Below are 26,541 nucleotides of genomic sequence, written 5' to 3' on the forward strand. Positions count from 1 at the left end.
CTGCTGGCCTTGAATATGATGTAAGTTTCTAAAAAATCTGTTAAAAAATAACAGAGATCATCCTTACCCTTATATTACACAGATCTGGGATTTGTTAATTTTAGGTATGTTATTAATAACATACCCTCCTACATATTTTATTTTCGCTCTTAACCATTTCTTCTAGTAAACAAGATGTCGACTCTAGAATCGATCATCTGGTTGTCTGTATTTTCTGCCTGGTTTTGGCAGGCTGCACGAAAAAGCAAGTAATAGCCTCTGGTTGTCAGTGCCTTCTACCCCTGCAGTTGTTTGCACCTACCACAGATCATTTCCATTTTATTCATCTTTGACAAAGCTATTAATTTTTCCATTTCACACCTAAACAGTGAAACTCCATGTTACGTTTACACAGGAAGAATAGTGAGATGAATATTAAGAATCTGTGAATGATGAATAGAAATCATGTGTTTAAGATTCCTTCTCTGTGTATCTTTTTGTGGGATTACTTTGCTTCACACACAGTACTGCTTTCGTAGTCATAGCGAGTTTCAGAGTGAATGCGGCAAGGCTATCACCTGACTAATAGCAAGTTATCACTATTATTGGAGATGTAGGATAGATTGGTAAAGTGCTAGGAGCAGGCAAACGGGAACATACTGAGTTGTAATCTCATTTAACAGCTTTTGAATTGCTCAAAGGTGTGTGTTTTGAAAAGTTTGCTCTGCTTGTGTATGTGTGAGTGTATCTGGGGATATGAAGCTGCTCTGCTGTTCCCGGGCCAGCTATTAGTCACGCAGTAGTGGCTAATCTGTAATGGCTGCTGTCACAGCTCTGCCGTGGCTCCTGGTGATGGGTGCACTGTGACAAATGCACACACACTCACTTTCAGCCTGAGAACACACACAACACAGAAGTTTAAAACACACACAAATATGTGCATGCACTCTGATTCACTTACACACAAAGAATCATCTATTCCACCATTACAGTGTTACAACTTCTGACAAGCACTCCAGCACCACTCATCAGTCCAGCTGTAGGTAAAATATATCCTGTTATATTGGCACTACAGCAGACTGGACCAGGCACTTACATAAAATCTAGTCCTCCCTTATTTTTCTCTGTGTCTTGTCTGTTTTTCTCTCCTTAACATTGGAGTTCAAACTTTTTATGCGTAAATAAAACCAACCAAACACTCATTGCTCTCCTCCTGTGTCTCCCTCCAGAGCACAGTGGTAGTGGAGAAGTCCATCCAGGATCTAATGAGCCTAATGCAAGACCTGAGTGCCTACTCGAACCAGTTCCTCGAGATGGTCTGTGACAAGCTCAAAGACTACAAGGAGATCTGCAACACAGCCTACAGGTAAATATGGGGGAGGCTAGCTCACCTGCAATAGGAGAATCCTATGAAATTATTATTTTTTCTCTTACTTGAGGATGACAGCCCCTGGAATTCTTTGTTGTTATGGTTTCAATGACTTTTTGGCTTTTGACAGATAAACCTAACCTAAGTTAGGCTGCAGTCTTGATAACGGCAAAGCTTTTATGGAAGCTTTTCCTTAGCTTTCTTTAGAAACACTGTCTGACACTTGGTTTCCCAACAGCTGAAGTTTTTTTTTTTACCACAGCCAAATAAATAAATAAAAGCATGGGGAAATGTAGGGGCGCATTTTTATGAAGGGCTCACAGCACTGAATATTTACTATTTACAATATGGAAATAGGTTTAAATTGGTTTTTGGTTTTTACACACACACAATCAAATACACGTTTGTGCTCCCCTGGGACCATGTAACACCTGGCCAGGTAAAGGGGGGGCCCAGAGAATATGGAGGGATAGGAGAGGGAGTGATGACCGGGCCAGGAGACGCAGGAAAGGACTGGCAGACTGCTGGGAATCCATCTGGTCTCTGTCACAGGTCAGCCTCAGTCTCACTGGGGCCTCCGAGTGATAAAGACAAGCCCAACAGAGGCTGCCAGTGTGTATGTGTGTTTTCGTGTGTGCTGTGTACGTTTGTGTTCCTGTGTGCATTTTCACATAAATAGGTGTGTGTGTGTGTGTGTGTGTGTGTGTGTGTGTGTGTGTGTGTGTGTGTGTGTGTGTGTGTGTGTGTGTGTGTGTGTGTGTGTGTGTGTGTGTGTGTGTGTAGTGTAGATATGAACCCCTAAAGGGCTTATGTCTCCTGAACAAGGTATTATAGTATGATATTAATTGCAGAACCAAGGAGTTTCTCTCTAACCCAGACACATGTTCACAAAGCAAATACATGTTGGCAGTCTGCCCCAATTTCTCTTCACACCTAATCAGAGTTGCTGTAATACTATTTCATATGCCCGTACAGATGTTTAAGAACCACGTGTTCAACTACCGGACTATTAGTGATACTATTCTGTCTGTATGGCTATGAGTATTATTCAGGTAATTAACTTTTAGCTACACTTTCTGCATGGCTACATTTTCAAATGAAATATCTTAACGACCTTTGGATGGATTGCTATGATATTTGGTGCAGACATTCTCGGTCTGTAGAAGGTTAATCCAATTCACTTTGGCAATTCCCTGACTTTTTATTTAGCACCACCAGCAGGTCAGAATTAAAAAATTTTCATCACCTCAGTTCAAGACCAGATACCTTTTAGACAAAATAATGAATTCCCTTCAGCCTCGGTTACATAGTAAGTTAGTTAATAGTAAGTGCAAGTAGCATTTTAGTAATGCTATAAATACATTGTTTCTTTTTATAACTTGTCTACATATTATTATGTGCATCTGTTTGTCTTCAGGGGTGTAGTCCAGTGTGAGGAGAAGCTCACCATCAGTGCTTCCTGGTCTAAAGACGAGGACATCAGTCGACTGCTCCAGTCACTCCCTAACTGGGCTAACATGGCCCAACCCAGACAGACCCGACAGAAGAGAGAGGATGAAGAGGACTTTACTCGGTACACATTTGTAATAGTTTATATAAATGTACATATGTCCATCTGTGCACATTTACAATTTTGCCATAAAGAACCTCAAACAAGTAAGGTAACAACTAGACTCACTCGTGAACCCTAACAAGCAGAAGTAGACATACACAGGCACACTTGAGCAATCACGCAAGTAATGCCTCCCTCCCCTCTTCGCTCCTTTATTCGCATATTATTGAACCATCTCTTGTTGACTAAGATGCACCCACAAAATAAGTAATGATTGCTCTTTTAAACACCCTCTATCTGAAGGAAGTGAGGAAACGAGGGAAGAACAAAATAGGAAAATATAAGGACAGCAGATTGAGGCAGGTTGGGGGGGGGTCAGTCTTATCGAAATTGCCTTTGAATGTGCGCACTCTTCAGGGAACACTGGAGCTCATCGGAGCGGAATAGTAAAGTAAATAAATAAATTGGTTATGTGTCCAAAGAAAGTCAATCTGTTGTGTGCGTGCTCTCTCCCTCTCTCCCACTCCCTCCCTCAGACACACATGGAGACACACACACACTCTAAGAGCTCAGAGATAGCGGGAGAAGAGGGAGACCATAAGGCTGTTTGATTTGAGAGCCGTAGATGTTTTCATCACTATGAAAGGGGGATTAGCTTCTGCACGACTGGCAACCCAGTGCTTTAATAAAGCCTCATTAATAAGCTACACATGCCTATGTGAGAGAATGTGCGCTCGTGTGTCTGGTGTTTTCTTTTACCCATTTGTTGTTCAAAGGATCTTGATCTTTTGAGCATCCTGGCGACTCTGGAGGCCGGTCCACACGCCATGTGTTTGCGGCACTGTGGTGTTGAGATTTAGTTCCCTGTTCCCTCTCCTTCTTTCTCGCCTGTAACCGAAGTCAATTATCCCTCCAAAACCACGAGTGCTTGTAAATATAGCGAAAAAGAGGTTTTGATCTGTTGTCTTTGTTTTTCCAGTCTGTAAATATCTGCCTTCTGTTTGTCTTCCAGTTCTAAATGTTCTCCATCACCTGTTGTTTTTCTCTCCCACCAACTGTTTAGCTACATGCAACTTCCTCCTTTTAAAGTGACTATAACTACAAAATCCTCCAAACACTGTGTCCAACTTTATTGTGTTCTTATTCTCTTCCCATTTCTGTCTTTGTCTGTCTTTGTCTTGTTTCTGTTCACCTTGTTTTGGCATTCATGCATCACTGTAAAGGTCACAGCTTTAATTCAGTCCCCAACTATTGTACACATAAGCATGGGACTATAATGAAAAAACTACACACCCATGCATTAACACATCCGTCCCATTCAGCAATTCCTTATGTTTTTAAATTTTGAAAATTGGCTTCTATTATAGCATTGTATGTAAGCCACTCTCTGCCTCTGCAGACCAGACATTTTGAGTCCAAAGGGCCTTGTAATTTCCTTCAGATAACGTAATACTCTAGACTGATTATAGGGTATTCACAGTCATTCCTCTTAGTCATCAGACATATATTTGTCCTAGAACTTTTTTGATAGCAGTCATTTTTAATAAAGGATGTCTGCTGGAGTGATCGTTAAATTCAATTTTTTTTGCCAACAAAATATTGTATCTGTCCTTCTAACCACAAACTCTTTCGTCCCTCACTTTCCGCATCATTCAGTGCGGCTTTTGCTAAGGAGTCTGAGGTGCTGACTGGAAACCTTGGAGACAAGTTGATCCCCCAGAATGAGATCCTGCGTGACGTCAGTGACCTGAAGGCTCTGGCCAACCTTCACGAGAGCATGGAGTGGCTTGCTGGTCGCCTCAAGACGTTCTTCGCCAACCTGCCTCATGCCTCCAGTAAGTAGAGGAAGAATCATTTAGGGTGTCGAAGTAGTTGACACATTTCTGGGGTGTCTCTGGAGCAACCAGTCGGTTTACATCATGTCTGAGGACCAGTTTATGGCGGGGTCGAAAGCATACTGTAGAGAAGGGCACGATCATTATTTAAATAAGAAATAATGGTGCACATTATCAAACAATCTCTGCAAAAACGCAAAAAGGTGGTTTAACAAATGTAAAAAGAGACCTTGAGCTCTTTATTTTAATGAAGAACATCACTTCTTCACCTCAACTGCTTCTCTGCTGGTTCTCTTGGTAAAAACAGATATATTTGAGGTCTCATAGTTTGCATAATTAAGCTCTCATATCTGTGCATATAGGCAAGAAGCTGTAACATCACTGGATTATAAAAACAGAGTGGTCACAGATTGGATGCTAAAAACCCTTTTCCTACTAACTGTTATTCTGTTGATGAAATCAAATTAAGCTAAACTTGGTTATATTTTTGACAAAAACATTGACATATGCAGTAAATTTTGCGCCTACGGACCAGTACCAGACATCTGTTGCTGTTTATTCTGCAGACTAAAAAACTGAATATTTTCTTTGACACATGAATTCTGCTTGTTGGGTGGTTGCATCACACCCAAAAATTTATTATCCTTTTCTGTCTTTTTCTTTCCTCGGTTTTTTCTTTTTTTTTTCCCACTTTGGCACAGACAGAGAGGCTTTCATGGCTGCCAAAAATGTTACTATTTGGGAAAATACTGAGGGTGTGTTTGTGTAAAATGTGTGAGTTCATAGTGGACATAGATGAATATGAGAGTTAAGTTTAAATCCTGAAAGCACCTGGGGACAAGCCTCAGTAACAACATACATCCTCTACTGACTGGTATATTATAGTATAGTGCAATATTCATGGATATTTTTCCAGAAGACGTTGCTACAAGTCTCTCAGGCCATTAAGCAGTTATTGATCAGAATACATTCCAGATTAAGAACATTGTCTGGATGGTTTATGGAGAGTCGCAGTCGGGGGTATATGAAGTCCTCAGCTGCAGTGCTTTTGTAGGAATACTTCTTACCTGTGCCTCATTAAGTTCTTGTTTGAGTGTATTATCACACACTCATTACCTTCTCCACTGGAGTTGTCAAAGAGCACTTTACACACACACACACACACACACACACACACACACACACACACACTTATTATCCTTTGCTCTGCCTCCGCAAGTGCGTGCGCATAAATGCCTACCCTAATCAGGACTCTTAAAAGCATTTCATATATTCCCTGCTCAGTCATCACTTTTGAATCATTAATCACTGATCAAAATGAGGTGTCTGTATTTCCATCCAACACATAGTCTTTAAGTAGGCCTTGTTAACCACTAATAATTACAGTAACGTTTTTATGCTCATTATCACTTTAAGAACATGTTTAATCTCCAATAAAATATTCTAGCATCTTGTAATATTCTTCTTCAAGTCCCTATCTTTTTTATTAAGATCATATGATAGCAATCAGGGAGTTATTACTCCCATTAAGTGACTCTTACAGTAGGGTCAGGTTTATTATTGTACTATAACTTGTTTTGTAATTTTACATTTCTTTTTCAATCAAAACTAGAGCGTAATTGTGCAGTATAAACCCCCCCCCATTCCTGCAGTACAAACAGATGTCAGACTTCATTATTCCAGTCCCATGCAAAAGTCATGTTGTTGTTTATGTCTTTCTTGGAAGCTCATTCAATATTTAACATATTTAAAAATGTCTTCAAGCGGAATATATTACCAATCTTAACAATATGATGCTTGTAAAGATTCTGTTTTTCTTGGAAAAGTACTGCCGTGTTTGTTTCGCAGTCAGACATCTGCATTTAGATATTTATAATACCTCATTTGTTTTTATTTGTTATTAATAGGATTTATACAGCATTGGATTCATTTTCAACATATCACGACTTATTATTTGATTATAGAATATATGTAATTGTTTGATCACCTATTTACGCAGCTCTTTCATTCACCTCTGTACTTATTGTGTTACTGTACTCTGGAGAAACGTAGCCGTGTTCACTGCAGTATCTTAGTCCTCTGGCGGAGTTCTGGTAAATTATGCACCTTTCCTAGAGGGATAGAGAGAGGGCTTCAACCCTTATCAGCGATTGTCACCACTCTCTAGCTTCAGACCTCTGATTGCTCATTGAACTTGCACTATTTTGCTGTTCCATATCGCAACTTTTCTTTCTGACATAAAATAATTAAATGAGAAATTTCAGATATTCTTATTTGGGCTTGACTTTGTCACTATCTCTTTTTAAACTTCCCTTCCCTCTCACTCTGACGCTAGCTTTCTTCGTTTATTCATAGATAAGAATTCAATAAAAGTACGGGAAGGGACGTGACATAATTATCATTAATTCTGGCGGGTGGCGCTAATGGGAAGGATAGGGCAGTCACTTATCATGCTGGGACAGCCTCCGTATTGTTCATTATTTAGTGTTTGCTGAGCTGATGACGGACTACGTGTGTGTTGGTATGGGTGTCAACGCGTGTGTGTGTGTGTGTGTGTGTGTGTGTGTGTGTGTGTGTGTGTGTGTGTGTGTGTGTGTGTGTGTGTGTGTGTGTGTGTGTGTGTGTGTGTGTGTGTGTGTGTGTGTGTGTGTGTGTACATAAGCATGCACTGTGTAAGATGGGACAGGGGTACGGCAGGGGAAAAGGACCCCACCTTATCTCATCCTCCACCCACCCCCCGCCTCACGTCTATGCCTCTCCAAATTGGATTTTATATTACAGAAGCAGTCAGGTATGAACAACTCATTTTCCTCTCCCTCTTTTTGCTTTTTCTTTCTTTCATTCCTCTTTCTAACTCTCTTGCTTCATTCCTAGTATTTCTTTCTTTCTGCCATGGCTCTGTCTTTCCTTCCTTCTGCCCTTCCTCATCCTGGTACTGTGAACATTGTTCTTGCTGTTCTTTGAGTGCTGATGGGCTGGTAGATTCTGTAAAGTGGACGTTTGGTTTGGTCACCTTCTTGTGTGATTGAATCCTGCTGTATGTATAGTTACATACATTGCTATGCTCTGAAGTATAAAACATACGCACATTTGAACCCATCAACTTCCTCACAGGGCTAAATCCTAATTAAATTTAGGTGTGTGCGCACATGCAGTTTCATACATCTCTGTTTGAATATCTGTGTGTGTCTGATTATTAAGAATGTCTCATTGAGCCCGCGTGTGTGTGTGTGTGTGTCTGTCTGTGTGTCTGTGTGTCTGTGTGTGTGTGTGTGTGTGTGTGTGTGTGTGTGTGTGTGTGTGTGTGTGTGTGTGTGTGTGTGTGTGTGTGTGTGTGTGTGTGTCTGTGTGTGTGTGTGTGTGTGTGTGTGTGTGTGTGTGTGTGTGTGTGTGTGTGTGTGTGTGTATGCAAACAGACCACTGATGGTGATTGGCCGTGAAGGTGGCTGCAGAAAGGGTCTTATCACCCATCTGGTCGCAGCATTGGACTTCCAATCCACTCTGACAATATTTACCCGACAACACACACACACTCGCACACAGACGCCTGAGGGGCAATGTCAGACAGTTTTTTTGACTGCTATGTGTGTCTGTATGAATTTTAAACATTTTTAATAATATTTGCCAGTTAGTCTGGCAGCCTCGTTGGATCTTTGTGGACAGAAGATGGACCTGCAGGAGATCAAGAACCGTGTGAAGGGCCGTCTCAACGGACAGTCTTTTCTTTTCCAGACTTTTTCCTGCCTTTATAATTGCCAACATAATTCTTTATGTTGTTGTGTGCAAATGTGTGTTCATGTCAGAGGCCTGACCATCATTAGGTGCTAAGAAACGGGCCTCTAGTCTATGCTGTAGGGTTTCTGGACAATAACTATGTGCTCTCATCATGGGAATAAGTTCCTCCTCCCTTCAGTGGTTGCTCTGCTGAATATGGCAGGCTTATAGAATACACTTTCTAACCTTGACTGTGGTGACTGTAGGTCTTTTCCCTTTAGCAATGATTTTTTTTTACTTGACTCCATTTAACAAGGCAAGTTGACTAAGAACATATTCTTATTCACTGCACAGGCCTGGGGGACTAGTTGCAGTGGGAGATGGTGTTGTTTTTTCAGTAGTTGAAATATTGTATTTTGTTTCATCCATGTGGGTTTTACTTATGTTTCTGGCAAAAATGTCTAGCATGTTTTTATTGTCTCTCATTGTAAGATACTATTTAACAATCTGGGGTCTTCAGATATCTATATCTTTCAATCTTATTCTCAATTTTAATCTCTCTCTTCCCCACTCGCTTTCTCTCTTTCTCTCTGGACAGAAGTTCAGATCCCCGTGTGCAGATGTTCATCCTCTACCAGAGGCAGCAAAATAATTAATAACTCCTCCTGTCTCTTACTCAGTCAGTCACTTATGAATCATTCATCACTCCACCCCTGCAGGATACTGTCCTTTGCTTATCTTTCTCCATTTTCTCTTCATTCCTCTTTTCTGTTGAGGGGTAGGGCATGATGTACTTCTCAAACAAAACAGATCATGATTTGTATCAAATATTTAGCGTCTGCATTTGTCAATGCCACAGAAAATGTCAAGTCATACTGTTGTCTTGTGTCTTCATGTATTGTTTATTCCCTCAATGGCACACAGGTCAAGAGTGTGCAAGATTGAGTTTGTGTTAATATGAACTTTCGGTGTATGTGTGCATCTGCATTGCTGTATGTGTGTGAGAATGTGAATTCCATCACTGATCTTCTCCCTTAATGTCTGCCACCCTCATCTTCTGCAGATGGCATGCAACAGACGTTTCTCTTAGATGGGATTCGAAAATAATTGGATAAGCGCAGCACACACACGCAAACACACACATAGATGCATGCCTACACATGAGTGCATAAATAGATACACGACAAGCACATACATATCCTCACATTTAATCAGCATAAAGAGAAAAAAAGAGAGCAAGAAAGTTGTCAGTCAGGACCAATGAGTCGTCTCCTTTCGCCCGTCTGTCCCTGACGCTAATGGTGCCCCCCATGCTGTGACGCCTCCCTCGCATCATCAAAGCAGCGCAGGCTGGGGGGCGGCAGGAATCTGTGTGTGTCTGTGTTTCTGTGGGTGTCAGTGCGCGTGTGTTTTTGGGCATGTGTGTGTTTCACGGACACCCCCTGGAGAGACCTCCAGCAGTGTGTGCCACAGCAAGCCCTTTTTTTTCCCTTTCTGCTGCCAAAGTGAGTGAGTGTAATGCACATGAGAGGAAGCAGAAGCCTTCGAGTCACTTTCACACACACGCCTATGTGCGCATACACACATACTTGGAGGGAAAACACTCCCACAGGCAGAGCAAGTGAAATGCTCTCGCTTTCTTCACACACATAACACAACCACAAGCTAAGAGAAGGAAAGAGACACACTGAGAGCAAAATGGTCTATATCAGACAAATATACATGTACCTTTTGTCAGGTGTTTTAAGTTAGACTTTATGGAAGCACAAGGTGACAGTTTTATATCTTTATAAACTGTCGGCGCACTGCTAGCTGCACCAAACACTTGTCGATGTTGTTACCATTCCTATGCGGCCAATAGACATCAGTAGTGTCGTATATGAAGATTACTTAGCTGTATAGGTAATGTTCTTGTAATTGTGGCTTTTTAGTTTGAGTGGCAGTATTGTGTTTCAGTGCTGCATTCCATATTTGTTAATAATCTGATAAGATGACCAGGGAGAATAAACAACATCCGCTAAATACAATCAAATGAAGTCAATTAATGTCATTATGCTCCGCTCCCTTGAGAAATCATTGTGGATTTTTTCTGTTAAGACCAATCTTGTTTGTTGTTCCTGTGGCTCATTTAGCTGGATTAATGTTGATATTGCCAACTTAAAGATCTAATCATTGGTACTCTTGTTTTCTGTTGGTGTAGGAGGCAGTCACTAGTGTGGACATATGAATTTTATACTGTAATGACTGTTGGTTGACATTTTCTTAAAAAATAGTGTTGAAAATATAGAAAAAAACATGCAATCAAGCAATGTCAGACTGCTCTGTTGAATTAAGCCAGTCTTTACTTTCACACTTTTTATGTGAAATAAATTACATTAACAAAAAACAAAGACTGATTATAAGCCTAAAATGTCAGCCACTCTACCTCCTAATCATCTCAGAACTCATGCTGGTGGTTCTAGTGGTAACAATGAAACTGATTAAAAGGAGGATAGGAAGCCTCATAATTGGTGGTTTACTTACAACTTTGTAGAGCGAGAAGTGAGAAAGGCAAGCACATATTGATGCTTTGATTCTATTTTTTTTTTCTTTTATTGACAATTGTCACAAAAATCTGTGCTTTCCTGACCACAGTTTTCTTTTGAAGTCAACAGTTTCCTTCTCAATTGCACATTTTATTTCTATAACTTAGGCATTTATCTGAAGCCAGAGTCAAAGTCTTTCCATTACAGGACTGTAACATGATGACTGAAACACTCTGTTACAGTATAAACTGCCTGTAACTGCTGCGAATGACTCTGCACTGCAGTTTCCTCCCACACATTATCAAGAGGTTTACTAAAGAAGACAGTTAATTAGCAAGTAATCTCATACATACAGTACATTCATTTAGCACTTCCACAGACACAGCCCCACGCATCACATGCACACTTTTAATAAGAAATACTATCTGCAGCGTTTATTGCTATATGTCAGACACACAGACAATAAGAGCAGCTGTCACATCCTAACCCCCCAGATGTGTTTGCGTTGTTGATTGGATGGTCATGGCACATACCTCACTGCTGTTTGCCTAAGCCAATGGTCCCTCGTCTTATCGGGGGTTCATTTAAAGTAACTAACAGTAGGGTCAGAAGCACATATTCACCAGCAGATACAAAATGGTCAAACATTAGCACACAGAAGCACTCACCATGTAAAGCAGCAAAGAATTACTTTGATTGAGTGTCATGATTTCAAACAGTGTAGAAATATGCGTTCAGTAAGGTTTCAAACTTAAATTGGCCTTATTAATGTGGGGGATATGCTAAGTTATTCCTCTTTTCAAATAGCATTGTCTAATCCAAAAAAAGAGACATTGTTTCAGTTGTGCTTTAAAACTGAAAGCTTGTGTGCCAGCTGATTGCATTAATGAAGCTCATGATGTCACACATGCTTGTAAAATTAACAGATATCCAACACCTAAATCTCTCGATATAAATTAAAAAACTTAATTTCTGTGGAAGCTTTAAAACAACTGTTCAAGGAATATTTATATCTGCTCCTTTCGATCATCCTTCTATACATATATCTATATATATAATTATTTAAGTGTTGTTTTTCTATATTCTCGATAGATTGATGTCGTTTTCATGCACGCTCACTTAACCCGGATATTAGGTAGTGTTCAGTTGTATCTATGTAATAAGCATTTCTGCAGGACATTTGAAATGATATACAACCAGATTTCTAGGATCTTTAGTCCAAATTAAATAAAAGGCCTTCCTGTAGAACCATGTTGTTATAAACGTGCCCGCTTATATGTATCCATTTTTTAGGTTATTTGATGTTACCGAAAGGTTTGTCCTCTAACTGGAGTATCTGGATACTGGTACTGGATTTAAATATTAATGGATCCCCTGGTATCTTACTGCAACAGCTAGCTGCTGAACTGAGCTCCAATACATTCAAAAGCTCAGAGTTAGCTCAAAAACACACTGCATTTACTACCTTACTTATGATTAGAGAGGTAATTTTTCCCATTTATTGGGTTCCAGATGTACTATTCAGCAGACTCTTGGGTTTTAGCTACACTTCAAAGTAAGAATGAACAGAAAGAAGTAAGAAATAATGAATGCAAAAATATTTCAGTGTGTTCTGATTAGGGCTAATCTATGTGTGTGTTAGGGTTATGTGAATGGATCCATGTACAAATAATGAAACCAACAACTTTGGAGTAAGATACCTGTATCTCACTTCCTGTCTGTTTTGAGGAATATCAGTCAAAAGTATTCTTTCATCTAGTCATAGAGATGGAAGACAAATGAACAGGTCATTTCAGCCTTCTTTCATACTTGCTACCACTCTGTCCTGAGCTGTGTGTGTGTGTGTGTGTGTGTGTGTGTGTGTGTGTGTGTGTGTGTGTGTGTGTGTGTGTGTGTGTGTGTGTGTGTGTGTGTGTGTGTGTGTGTGTGTGTGTGTGTGTGTGTGTGTGTGTGTGTGTGTGTGTGTGTGTGTGTGTGTGTGTGCGATGGCATTTGTACCTGCGTGCATGCGCGTGTGACCTTCGGAAGGGCAGGAAGAGTAACTGGGGAGCTGGCTCTGACTGCGGCACATCGATCGTGGACCCCTGCATTCTCCTGTTCTCCTGCTCAACAGTCACTCTTCGTACACACACACACACACACACATATACACGCACACAAACACTCGCCTCATTGACCAAATAGACTTACATATGAGTGACGGGGCCAATTTCTCTCCCTTTCCTCCCCTTGCTAATTTATGGCCATTGATCTACACCGGGCTGAATTTATATACACTCATCATGCTCTCGTGCTCTCTGGCTCTCTCTCTCTCTCTCTCTCTCTCTCTCTCTCTCTCTCTCTCTCTCTCTCTCTCTCTCTCTCTCTCTCTCTCTCTTTTTCTTTCTTTCTCTCTCTCTCTCTCTTCTCACACACATACGCACAGGTCCTTTGTGTGGTTTACAATGCAGTGCACTGACACATGCTCCTGCTGTCTCAGCAAAAGTGGCGAGAAGAAAGTACAAGAACCTGCTGAAGGACTCAGGAAGTGTGTGACGTTGCAACTAATGGTTTTCTTTTGTGTGTACTGTATAAGCTGGTGTCATTTTCAGTACCTGATTATGTCAACATTAAATGACACACATGCTTGTTATCTTGTAGGACAGTGCAGTGCGTGTGGGCACAGATAGGTCACAGTAATAATGAGTGTATGACACATTTGTGGGGGTCAGTGGGCAGGGTCAACTATAGAGCACCACCTCTGGTGCTGGTAGGGTTATAATAGTTGGCTCAAGCATTCTTCAGCATTTATCATCCAGACATTGAAACTTCATCATAGTTCCCCTAGTTAAAGGAGGACCCTTCTACTCATTACTACTGCCCCTGTTTGGTACAACTGTGTTTGTAAATGGTGTGTCTTCCTGTCTCTTCTGTCCCTCCAGGTGCATCCCCATGCTCAGTAGACAGCCAGGTGGTTGGTGAGAGCGAACGGACCAGGGAGCAGATTCTACAGACCCTAAGTGACCTGTCCCGGGGCTTCCAGGACATTGCCGACCGCTGTCTCCTGGTATTGCACCTGGAGGTCAGGTATGACAAAGAGAGAAACTCACCCAAACTTCACTTATATTGCAGAAATGAAAACACACACAGGGGTGCTACATGGTATTATTACATTTATCTTATCATATTACCAGGTGACAGATGGCCTCAGAATCTTTTTTTAAATCCTCCAAAGTCAATGTCAAGACTATAAATGATCAGTAATCTTGATTTTATTTGTTAAAACACTAACAATTTGACATGTTTAAGTGTTTTTTTTAATTTTTTTTTAATATCATACATTTCTCTTATTTAATTGAATGCTTGAAAGTCAAGGCGTTAAACTGCACACACAGTCCTAGCAGCATTATACTCTAAACATAGTGCTCAAAGCAGGTTGGCTTGAATTGGCCTATATGTTGCACTGGTTCATATATTGAAGCAATGCTGATTATTTCAATGTGATGATTTGTTTCCCTTTAGTTAAACAGTATACCTAAATAAGTGTTGGAAGATTATATAGTTACAACCACATAATATGGTAGCATTTTTAAATTATATTTTTCCGATTGGATCCTTTAACGTCAGAACACACCAGTGTGATGTGCAACCAAACAACCGCACCCAACGCTTTCTATGTAACCCGCGCACTGGTGGCATCTTGATGCATGTTAGATCATTACTCTATAACTTTAAATTATTTACTATGATCATACCACACAAGCTAAGAGGAGGACAGGCCATTAAATCATATGGACAAAAAGTATCAGTGGCATCACACTTCTCCCCTAAATGCACAAGTTCAGGAATTTATACCATGTCTTGAGTATGTGTTTTGAATGTCAATATCCAAGTTAATTTACCACACCATATACTTTCTCCCCCCACAAACCACTAATAGTCCTCCATCATCCCTCTTCCCTTGCTTCCATCCCCCCATGAACCACTATTTCCCTGTAGACTATTGTGTAGCTTATGCAATATTGTTTATGATTTCAGTAGAAAACCCTCCCTGAGGCTGATGTCTAGCTATATGCTACACTCCATTGACTCTCCCCATCTAGCGAATTTCCCCTGATAGTGGTACCAGCTAAATGAAGCCATGAGGAAGAGAGCGAGAGGGGAGGGAGGAAGAGAGATGATTGTGGAGGTTAAAGTGATGGTGGGGGTTAAAGAAGGGAGATACCGTAGCTAAGTGCAAGAAATGATTGAATAGAGAGATAAGGATGGAGGCACTGAAACGGTGGTGTAGTTGTTGGCTTCACCTTAGGGGGAAGAGACATTCACCCATATAATTTTATAACTTTCTGCTCAGGGCACTGTGATTATGGAATTATGAGAGTATTGACTCCTTGTAGTTTAGACATAAATGAGCCTTCTGTGGACCAAAAGGACCTCAGACTAAGATGTAGGTGTTTAAATGGACAGAGAGAAGTAGCATCTTGTTAAAGGATAGGTTAAATTTCACCTCCTCTGCACATAACAGTTGTAAAAGTATTATTAAAGATATATGTTACCATGGACACACTAGGATAGGATTTTTTTGCTTCTCGTGATTAAAGTTATTTTCATGTAGAGCACAGTGAACCAAAAGTAAAAAGAATAAAAAACATTATTTTGAACATTCTGACATTTTCTGATGTTGGGTCTCTTGTAAAGTTAAATCAGCCTTGTCCATGGCAGTTGGCTATGAACACATGTACAAAAGAATATACAGTATGTAATTTCACCTGCCAAAAAAAAATGTGGCCAAGAAAAGTGAATATAAAAACCCTTGAGCAAGGTTCTTAACCCATAATTACACTGCTTACTGGCAAAGAGCACAAATCCATGTTTGTACCACATATTTATCTAACGGTCCCTGAACAAAAATATTTTTAGATAAAATGAATTCCGAAACATCTTTAATACAGTACTTTAGGCGTTGAGACATAAAGATGAGCTTCTCTGGCATATATTCTGAAAATGTAATTAAATGCTTCAAAGGCATATTTGTTTTGGACATGAAGGATCTGTAGAATGAAGGAAACTCACAGAAATCCTCAGGCTGTGTTATTTCAATACAAAAGTTTAAGTGAAAGCCTTTTTTCTGTTAGGCTGTAGGCTGTAATTTACTAGATGTTTAAGTCTTTTTATACCTCTGAAAGTTGTACAGCAAACTGTATTTAGCACTGTGCTCCACAGGTTCCCCTTAACTAATCAGATTTCCTGGCTGAATCGTATTCAGAAGTGAAGTAGTGGTAGCTGAATAAGTGGATATATTATGAGTACTGAATCATAGGTGTTATAGTTAGGTATACATATTACCAGGGCTTCAGAAGTGAGAACACTCATTGCCCACTTAAGTCTACCTTCGAACTATGTCATAAAACACTTCATCTCTTTACGGTATATAAGCTTTTTTCTTTTTTTTTTTCAACATCAATGGCAAAATCAGCAGATGCATGTTTGACAAGACCTGGAAAAAGATTAAACATATAAACAGTCTTCAACAAATGTTCCACCTTCTCTTTTATTTCCATTAACTCTACTATCCTTCTGTGTCCTAATCCAGGGTGCATTGTTTCCATTACCTGATCCCCTTGACTAAGCAAGGCAATTATGCCATTGTGGCTAATGTGGAGAGCATGGACTACGACCCACTGGTGGTGAAACTTAACAAGGACATCTCAGCCATAGAGGAGGCCATGGGGGCTGCCCTTCAGCAGCACAAGTTCCAGTACATCTTTGAAGGTCAGCACCAACCTTTTCTGTTTTTATGCTACTCTCTACTTCAGTTCTTCTCTGTGCTGAACTGACTATCATTATTTTCTCTTTCTCTTCTTCCCTCTTGCTAGGTCTGGGTCATCTGATCTCCTGTATTCTAATCAACGGGGCCCAGTACTTTAAAAGGATCAGCGAGTCTGGTATAAAGAAGATGTGCAGGAACATATTTGTCCTTCAGCAGAACCTCACCAACATCACCATGTCCAGGGAGGCTGACCTCGACTTTGCCAGGTATGAGTCTTGTCACGTTTTCACAGGGATTAGCTATAATGCAGTTCACCTGGAGCAGTTTGTTGGCTTCACAACAGAAAAACACCAAAACCAGAAACTTGTATATGCACTCAGTTTCCACCAGTATTGGTTTGTAAAGGCTCATAACCTTGGATCGAAGCAGCTGGCAGAAGAGATGCCGTGCAGATAGTCAGTGTCTCTAAATTTTCATGCCACTTTCTTGCCAGTACTTTAGAAGAGCTTGCTGTTTTTCCCTTGGGTTTGCTGTTGTCATGGTGATAAAGCCTCTGATATCACAGGACTCTACCTTAAAATCCAAGATAATAATAACCTTATAATTATTAATATTAACACATATTCATGTGTTGCTATCTGTACTACAGTCATTCTAATTTTGATACCTAAAGGGTGTAATATTTGTAAATAATATATCAAATATAAAATCAAATGAACTGTATTAAGACAATGCTTACTGGCTGATGATTAGTTTTTCTGTTTAAATCCGTTTATGTTGGTCCGACCCTACTACACACCTACACAGACACACACAGACCTGCACAATGTCCTCAAGTTCAGACTATGTCGATGCACGAGGCAGACAGATGGTCAAACAGATTGTCAAACACACCGTGTGTCAGTGTGTGCACGGTTGTTGGTGTTTATTTCTCATTCATACGTTTATATTTCGTGAGTCTACCTGCTGTTGCCCAGTGCTCTCCAGCCCTGACAGGCATGGGGGAAATCAGCGTTCAGATATATTTGTGAAAAAGAAGGAGAGGGGGAGCAGGAGGCTTGAAAGAGAGAAGACAGAAAGAAAAGGGTGATTCATAGTCTTCATATGATTTTTTTTTCTCTCTTTCTGAAGCCTGTGTCCTTGACAGGAGAGAATGTGTGAGAGAAAGGGTGATGGAAAAGATGGAGAAAGAAGGGAGGGCTTAGGGGGAGGAAAATTGAAAAACTAAGTGAAAGGAAGTTATAGAAAAGATGTCTTTCACAGGCAAAGGCATTGAATTGACTTGGAGAAGACAGCATGGATAGAAGATTGAATACAGCAGAGTGAGAGATGAAAGTGAGAAAGATACAGACAGAGAGAAAGGGAAGAAAAAACTTTATCTGCTTGATTTTCAGATATTACCACTTTGTTTTCAGCTGTCAGTGGGTATCCGTTTCTTTGTATTTCTCTCCTGGTCTTGCTTTCTCTCTTTTCCTCACATTACATTATTTTGTAGAAGTACAACAGTGGCTCTGTTATAAAAGTAAAACTTTGAACAAGTTTTGGTTGTGACATGCTTCTCACATGACTGTAAAGACACAGTAAACAGACTTTTTTGTTTCTAAAAACAAAATTGTTTTTATGGCAGCATTTCAACTATCTGTGTTAACACACCTTTCCTAACCTTCTCAGTCTTAATATTTATGTTGTAAAATGTGTTTACCAGTGTTTGCCACGTTGTCATGTTGTGTCGTAGGATTAATTAGCTGCTTTTCACAGCTCTTGGACTCTTTATGAGTGTGTCATATGTTGAAGTGGATGGGTGTCTATGTGTTGGGACATTTGTAATTTGCCAGTATTGCAAGCCAAGTTTTCCCCCAGGAAAAAAAAACCAAAGAAGTACACTGAAATGACCTGAACTGTACTGGATGTAGAGGGCCATTGATTAGTATGTTATTTCTACCCTCTGTCAACTTTGATTATGGAGAAATGCCAGTGATGGCTCTTCTGTCTACTCTCTCTTTCTCCCGCTCTCCCTGATTACGAGGCGTGGGTGGTGTGGAGGTGTTGATTGGGAATTGCAGAGCACATTGTTTACAAATTCATGGCTTTTTGGATTGGCCGGCCTCCGGCTCCAAGACACACCGACTCTTGCAAACACACATCACACACATACACACACTCAACTCAGCCAAGCCAATCAGCCTTTTAAAATCACCATATTTATGTTTTGGACATGAATATTCATAAAGTGTGATACGTGGCTCAGACCTGCGAGTGTAGGTGACCATATGGCCTGTGTGAGAAAGTATGATGATTAGGATGAGATAAAATGATGCATTTGTGATTTACCAAAAAGCCAGAAGTAATATTTTTAAGCTTCCTTTTCAGAAGACGTGCACTCAAATATAAAATTAGCTGCAAAAGTATAATGAATTTCTCATATGTTTCAAAGAATATGAGCATCGAACACCCAAGATTGACAAATTGAATCACTTAGCAGCTAAAACCTCTACATATCATGGACATTGAAAGATGTGATGATTGTTATTTGAGTTGCATATACATAGTATTTTGAATCGTGAACAGTTTTGCTGTAACGATTTTGAGAATATCGTCCAACCAGAATCGGCAGTGAAAAAGCAGTCTGAGGAAGGGGCCTAGAAGAAGAACACTCATCAGTGTTTTATTACCACATGTGGAAAAGCAAGAGTAGATGAGGAAAGGAAGTGATCACAGCAGGAAGCCTGCTTTTGAGAAAGGCTGCAGATGCTTGACTGTGAACCCATGTACTTTTATGTTCCTATATATGTGTTTGTGTGCGTGTGTTTATTTTTTATTTACTTGTATGGGAAAGGGAGAGGCGAGAGAGACCTGGACAAGGGCACAGTGATAACCATTGATCTGAGTTAAAACTAAGGAGAGGCCCAGTAACCAGCACTGCAGAACTCATGAAGACACACACATACACACACTCGCTCTCACACACTCTCTCACTCCTCTCTCTTAGACTGTGAAGAAGGATGGGGAAACAGTGCCCCCCTGTGGCAGTATCCATGTTTATATATAGTATAATACTGTGAAAACCTACAGTATGTCGATGGTTAAGGTTGCACAGTCTGTAAAACTCAGTATGTCTTTGTGTATGTGTGTGAGCATGTGTGTTGGTATGGCATGGTCCTATGGCGGTCTCTTGTCTCTCAGTCAGACGTTTGGCAGCGATTTCAGCTCCTGGGTCAAGGTCACACACACACACACACACACACCTAAACACTGACACAAAAGTGGACACACACAGACCATCTGCTCAGAAACAGTTCAGGGGATCGGTCCTATTCTGCAGAACTGTGTGTCACTGCAATGTCACATCTGTGTATTGACTGTGCCCTCAACCTTCACTCCATTGATCAGCTGCCATTATCCTGTGTGTCTACCTCTCTCTTTCTGTCTCTCTCTTTCTTTATGCTGATTGCTGGTTTCTTGACAGAAGCAGATATGAGATGAAGGTGATTTTGTTTGTGAGTCTTTTATCTTGAAAAGACCAGAAGCCATAGTTCCAAAGAAAACATAACAATACAACTTTCAAAAACTTAGTGTTGCCTGGCAACAGTCCACTTCAGCCTATGGAGAAATTGTTGACTTATTTTGCTCGGCAACAGATTTAGTAACCTTAAATAGAGATCTAAAATAATTAGCTTTCACTGAGATTTGAAATCGAAGCACATATTGTTTGCTGCACAGCTAGGCTCACAGGTGGCCTTAAAGCCTTTAAAAACTGTTAAAAAATGTCAGTTGTGCTTTTAATGTTGCAACTTTTTTGTTTTTTTGTCATTTTACCTGTCATGAAGTTCCATTCTGCTCTGCACGTGTCCTGATGCTGAATTGTTGTTGATTAGTTTTCTGACGATCGGCTAATCAACTAATTGTATCAGCACTTTTTGGATTTTATGTCATGAAAGCTGAACTCTGAATTCACTTGAACCATCTCCCCTGATGCCAAAGCATAGGATCATTAGACAAAGCCTATGAAAACACAGGCACTACACACTACACACTACAGACATGTTTTGCCCCAAAAATTTACATACACCAAATATAAATGTAATGTTTGTCTGTGTAAATATCTTCTAAGTCTGGCCCACCAGAATTTAAGGTATGTATTTCCAGTCACACACTGAGACATGACAAACTCATAACACGCACTCACTAACACAAACACACATACAGTGGAGCTCTGAGCTGCCCAGCGACCCGTGTAGGCAGGTTGCAGGGCTGTCATAACATCCCTAGCTAACTCGCAAGCCCCATAGCCTGTAGCTTGGCTAAACACCAGCCTGACAGGCTCACTGTAGAGATGCCCCAGAGTTCAGCCCATTGCACCCACCTGTCTGCTACTGGAAATTACAACCCTGTGAGGGTGTACAGGTGTGAATTGTACAAGAGCCTTGTGTACTGTGCATTGTCCCGAAGTGTACTGCCCCAGCTTCTGTGTGTCTCTAGGATTCAGTGTGTTCGAATCTGCAAATAAACTGTCTTTGGTTTTGTGTGTGTGTGTGTGTGTGTGTGTGTGTGTGTGTGTGTGTGTGTGTGTGTGTGTGTGTGTGTGTGTGTGTGTGTGTGTGTGTCGAGGTGACAGGCTGGTGTGTCTACAGAGAATGTGGTAATAAGTACAGTTGACGGCCGTGTCAGGAGGTAGTGGGTGTCAACAGATAAAACTGTTTGTATTTAGGCCTGGCTTCGGTACACTGTCACTTTGCTCGGCTTCTGTCTCCCTTCCTGTCACCTTGTGTCTCTCTCTTTATCTCTCTCTTCCTCCTTTCTCGGCCCCTTTTTCTTCATTTTTCTCTTCCAGTCCTCTCTTCTTTGCTACCATCCAAACACCTGCGACGCCTCTGCTGAATTCTTATTCTCTCTCTTCCCTTCTTCCTCCAGCCCCTCCCTCCCTCTGCTCCTGTTTTCTGTGTGTGCATGAGCAAGATGCAGTATGATGAGACTTGTCTTTACTGATGAAGCCTGTCTATCCACGCTGGCCTTTGTGTGTGTGTGTGTGTGTTTATGATGACGCTGGTCTTTGCTGATGAGACCAGTGAGAGTGTGTATATTCGTATGTTAGCATCTGTGTGTCTGTGTTGTGCGTAGCACAGCATGATGGGACTGGTCTTTGCTGATGAAGCTTTAGTCTCAGTGTCTCTGCAGACCTTTCCTCATTATCAGAGGAGAGACGATTGCACTGCTTTGGAGGGAGGGAGACAGAGGGGAGGGGAAAGGGAGATACTTCAGAGAGAGATTGAAAGAGGCAGAGGCATGTATAAACTGAGACTACATTCACAATAAGCTGGCAAATTTTACATGTGAAATCGTCACGCATCCAGGATAGCAGTTTCATTTTTGTTAAGCTCTGTCGTCCTTTAGAGCCAAAGGTGCTGAAAGATTTATTAAAACAATTTAAACCCTGAATCTATAGCCACTTCTCATCACGTAAAAAACATGGCAACATTTACATTAACTACATCTTCATATTACATTTTAAAAGTATCAAAGCGGAAGAATAAATGTTTTCACCATATTAGAAGCCCTGTTAAATGTGCAGTTATGCTGGTCAGGGCAGTGCACAGTTGCCGGTTGTCATGGTAACGCAACACGTTTTCTGGGAACACAAGTTTTCCAGGCGCACAGTTGTCAGAAATAACTGACAGAGCAGTGATGGAAGGATTTCTTACTGTAAACAAAGCTCATAGAAATGTGTACAGTGGAGGCTTCTTGGCTTACATATATCTGTATTGCACCTGTCTCAGCTGGTTAAACCTGTGTTAAACCTTCCTGCTGACCATCTACATGTACGATATACTGTTTTAGTAGTTCTCATTTACATATTTTTGTTTTTCTGTTTTTATACAACTGGACAAGCATAGAATAGCAATTTGATCACAGGTCATAAATACCACCTGTCAACCAGGCACTGCTATGGTTACAAAGTTGGCTGTCCAAAAAAAACATCCAGCTTCATTACAGCACCTGTATTGTGTGATTGGCATTTAAAATTAGTGATCATATAGAGGTTAGATGCAACAGAACGATTTTAAAGTTGAATGTCTGACTATAGTTTTACTTATTCACACTAAAATTGTGCGGTCAGGGTTTTGAAATGTATCCACTTTTGTGGCTGTTTTTTGGATGTCAAGAAGATCAGTTTAATTAGGGTAGAGGGCTAAAACAGAGCTTGTAAACAGCGCTTACAAATAAAGTGTGGACGTATATGTTATAGGGAGGGAAAAACGAAAGGAAGAAATTGAAAAGTCCTGTTGTTGGTGTCAGTAGCCCCGGTATCTGTTACTGCAGCAACAAGTCTTGGTTCCAGCTGATGGAGAAGTTCATCCACCGTCTCTCATCCTTTCTACTCCTCCTCCTTCCTAACCTCATCTCTCCCCCACTAACTAATGTGTTCTTCCAAAGACGCTGACAGAAGCAGCCTGTAATGGCCTTAATATTGTACACGCTGAAAATGAAGGGGGAATGAATTGTGCTGATTATTGTCTTTCTCTCGCTTTTCTCCTCTGTCTTTACTTTTTTTCCTTTTCCTCCTGCTCTCCGTCTTTTCCTCCATGTTTCTCTCCCTTTATCTTTCGTTCTCTTACTCACTTTCGTGCTATTGACAAACATATCTGTCTGTCCTATTCTGCATCCACGCATCATAAATTTACTTAATGCTCTTGGTATATGAGAAAAATGAAAGGGGGGGTGCTAATTAAAATTTAATAGAAAGCGCTCCATGGAGGTATGATGATGAACACATGCACTGATTACCAAAGCACTCATACAGGGGGCTTGTGGTAGAAGCAGGTCCAAATTGGTCAAATTAGTGTGTGTGTGTGTGTGTGTGTGTGTGTGTGTGTGTGTGTGTGTGTGTGTGTGTGTGTGTGTGTGTGTGTGTGTGTGTGTGTGTGTGTGTGTGTGTGTGTGTGTGTGTGTGTGTGGGAGAGAGAGAGGTAGACTAAGGGCCATAAATAGAGAGAAAAAAAGTGAGTTGTTGTTGTTGTTGTTGTGTTTTGTTGGTCCTTCCTTTAAGGACCAACAAAACAACAACTCACTTTGATTTTGTAGAAAAAAGGAATGCTGGTTTCATTAACTATCTGTGTCTTTAACTGATAAAGAGAGGTATGTGTGTGTGTGTGGTTAGCGTGTGTGTGTGTGTGTGTGTGTGTGTGTGTGTGTGTGTGTGTGTGTGTGTGTGTGTGTCACTGGGGGTTCTTTCTTGATGGCGGGGTGCCGAGAGATTTTAATCTTATTAACAGCCCTTACCCTGTTTGGCAAATGGCTTTCCAACTGCTTGGGTAATGAACTGTTTGAAAGTGTTTTCAACACACACTAACATACATCACTCAGACACATACGTAGACACACACACACACAGTTACACACACACACTCCTTCACTTTCTCTTGCTGAACCAGCCCCCTCCCCTTCCTACTGAACAGAGGCCAGATTGCCAGCTGTCCTCAGGACTAAGACATACACAAACACACACACATACACAAACTAACAACCTGCTGACAGTCTAGCACACTGTCATCCCGTGGATGCAGCTTTTCTGTTTTGATATTAGCAGTACAGAAAGAAACTGCACGGTGGATTTAGTACACCGTCATCAGTTATAAATGAGCATCAGTAGATCTGCTTTCAACAAATCCTGTGTGGGATTTGTCCTAAATGCATCACTGCCAAGTGAATTATAGTTGCCATTATACTGTAGTTAAGCCCTGTTTTGTAGCACTGATGAGGTATTTTTTATTTGCTCGTGCCGGCTGCTGCATTAACAGATGGATCCCAAAGCTTTCCAGCTACTTTTACTATTTTATCACACAAATTGTTTTTTAGACTGGAGGAAAATGTCCAAACAGAATTTGGTGCCTGTCAAAGTGGCCCCAGTCATATTTTCGGTTTTCCACAGGGATGTTTGCTGTTCATTTCCCCCTGCATGCATAAGTCACTAGTCTACCAGAAGGGTTTTCTTAATTGAAAGAAGGAGCCAACCCTAAAAGGTCAGTCAGTCAGCCTACAGAAAATCCAACAACAAGAACTTTGAGAAAATCTGTACTGGCAACAGTTACTTTTGGGGGGTTTTAAGTGTCCATCAATCATTATTTATGCACAATACCCGCAGCCTGTCCCAGCTCTCACTGGGTGACAGTCGAATGCACCTTGGACAAATCGGCAATCTATCACAGGGCTGACACGTATAGATAGAAACACTCAGATTCACACCAACAGGCAATTTAGACTCTCCAAACATATTGTAACATAGCAAATAACTGTAGAACTAAAAAAAACAAGCTAAACTGTGTACACAAATACTTCACACACATCTACTGCACAGATAATTATGCCCATTTAGAGAGTTAGAATGAATCAGTCTCAGGTAGTCAAGTGCAGTTTCTACTCCTGTTTATTGCCCTGTAAAAATCAACAGTTGCTTTTCTCTGCTAAGCTGTTTCCCATTGAGAGCTGAGGATGGATATTTGAAAGAGCGGAAGCCTTCTGTTCAACGCTTCTTCCCGCAACAAAAGAAATGTGTGTTTTCTTTTTGGTTATGTGTGTTTTTCCTATTAGGTCCCATAACGGGGTGGTTTGCCTCAAGCGTGCAGGTAATCTCTGGGTCTAGAGAATGAAATGATAATGCTTTCGAGTTGGTGTTTGGTTGCAGTGAGGTAAATGTGTTAACACTTAAATGCAAAGTGTGCATATACAAACAGATACAAAACAGACACATTGGACGGCACTGACACACAAATAAACTGCACATTTCATTATAAGATAAAACCACATGTGGCAGCCATCTTTTTCACGCTTTTTATCCCTCTCTTCTGTCTTGCCCCCGGTTAAGGAGTGAACCAATGTGACCCTCATCAATATTGACAAGGTTTTTCATGAAATGAGCTCAGAGATGGAAAAATGAACAAGACCTTGGAGAGAAATTGAGAGCAGGATGGAGAGCGAGACAGAATGCAAATGCTTCAATGGCCAAGGGCATTACTTGTAAGGGGGAAGTCAAAAAACAGATATGTACCTGTATTCCTCATTCTTCTCTTCTCTCACTCTTTTTCCCTCCCTCTTTGTCTCCATCTCCATCTCATTCATTGTATCCCTCGTCGTGTTCTACTGTTGAATCTCCAAAATGACGGCACATAAAACACCTTGGAACAGAAGCTCCCGGAGTGCTCATTAACGCCTCGTTAGCATCGAAAATGATCATCTCAAGAAGGGAATGGGTCTTGGATGGGTGGAGGAGCTCAACAAATGAGATAAAAATATCTTTTCTTACCAAAGTGTCTTTTTACTGCGCCATATCAGAAATCACTAAAGATTTGAATCCATTTACTTTCATCTTCCTCTGGCACAATGGAGAGCTTAACCCTCTTTCTCCAGATGCTTTGATGGACATGATTATATATCAGCCTTTTTGTCTGCTGTCGCACCAACAAAGATTTGAAAACAAGTGGACCTAATGTTTTTTTTTTCTCAACCACAGCACTTCCAAGGCCTTTCTTCAGCCTAACAATGTCAGAGCTGCAGTTATCTTTCCTCACTGAACGGCAACACTCACAAAGCAGCAGGAGCCACTGCTGTTGAGTGACTGGCATCTGCCTTTGGCCAAGGAGGCCAGTTTATGCTAGGAAAGAAAGCTTCTTTTGCCTGAAAGCTGAAACGGTTTCAGCCCAACATTCAGAGTAAAGTCAGTGTCACACTGAGACAAACTCATTAAAATACATATATTGCTACTCATACGGAGCCATAACATCGTATCTACACATGAGGTTTTTATTTTTTATTTTTTTGCTAAT

General features: G+C 40.8%; 1 protein-coding gene across 1 annotated transcript in view; it reads left to right on the forward strand.

Moving 5' to 3' along the window:
- The window catches only part of exoc4 (exocyst complex component 4), a 109,853-nt gene that overhangs the window by 79,735 nt on the left and 3,577 nt on the right, over positions 1-26,541 (forward strand). Inside the window, exons 14-19 of the mRNA XM_051391951.1 lie at positions 1,209-1,345; positions 2,766-2,921; positions 4,557-4,735; positions 13,896-14,040; positions 16,547-16,725; positions 16,830-16,989. Of these exons, the coding sequence (XP_051247911.1) occupies positions 1,209-1,345; positions 2,766-2,921; positions 4,557-4,735; positions 13,896-14,040; positions 16,547-16,725; positions 16,830-16,989 (956 nt within the window). The remainder of the gene's footprint in view (positions 1-1,208; positions 1,346-2,765; positions 2,922-4,556; positions 4,736-13,895; positions 14,041-16,546; positions 16,726-16,829; positions 16,990-26,541) is intronic.

This window comes from Dicentrarchus labrax, unplaced genomic scaffold, assembly GCF_905237075.1.
Source record: "Dicentrarchus labrax unplaced genomic scaffold, dlabrax2021, whole genome shotgun sequence".
NCBI classification, from domain to species: Eukaryota; Metazoa; Chordata; class Actinopteri; family Moronidae; genus Dicentrarchus; species Dicentrarchus labrax.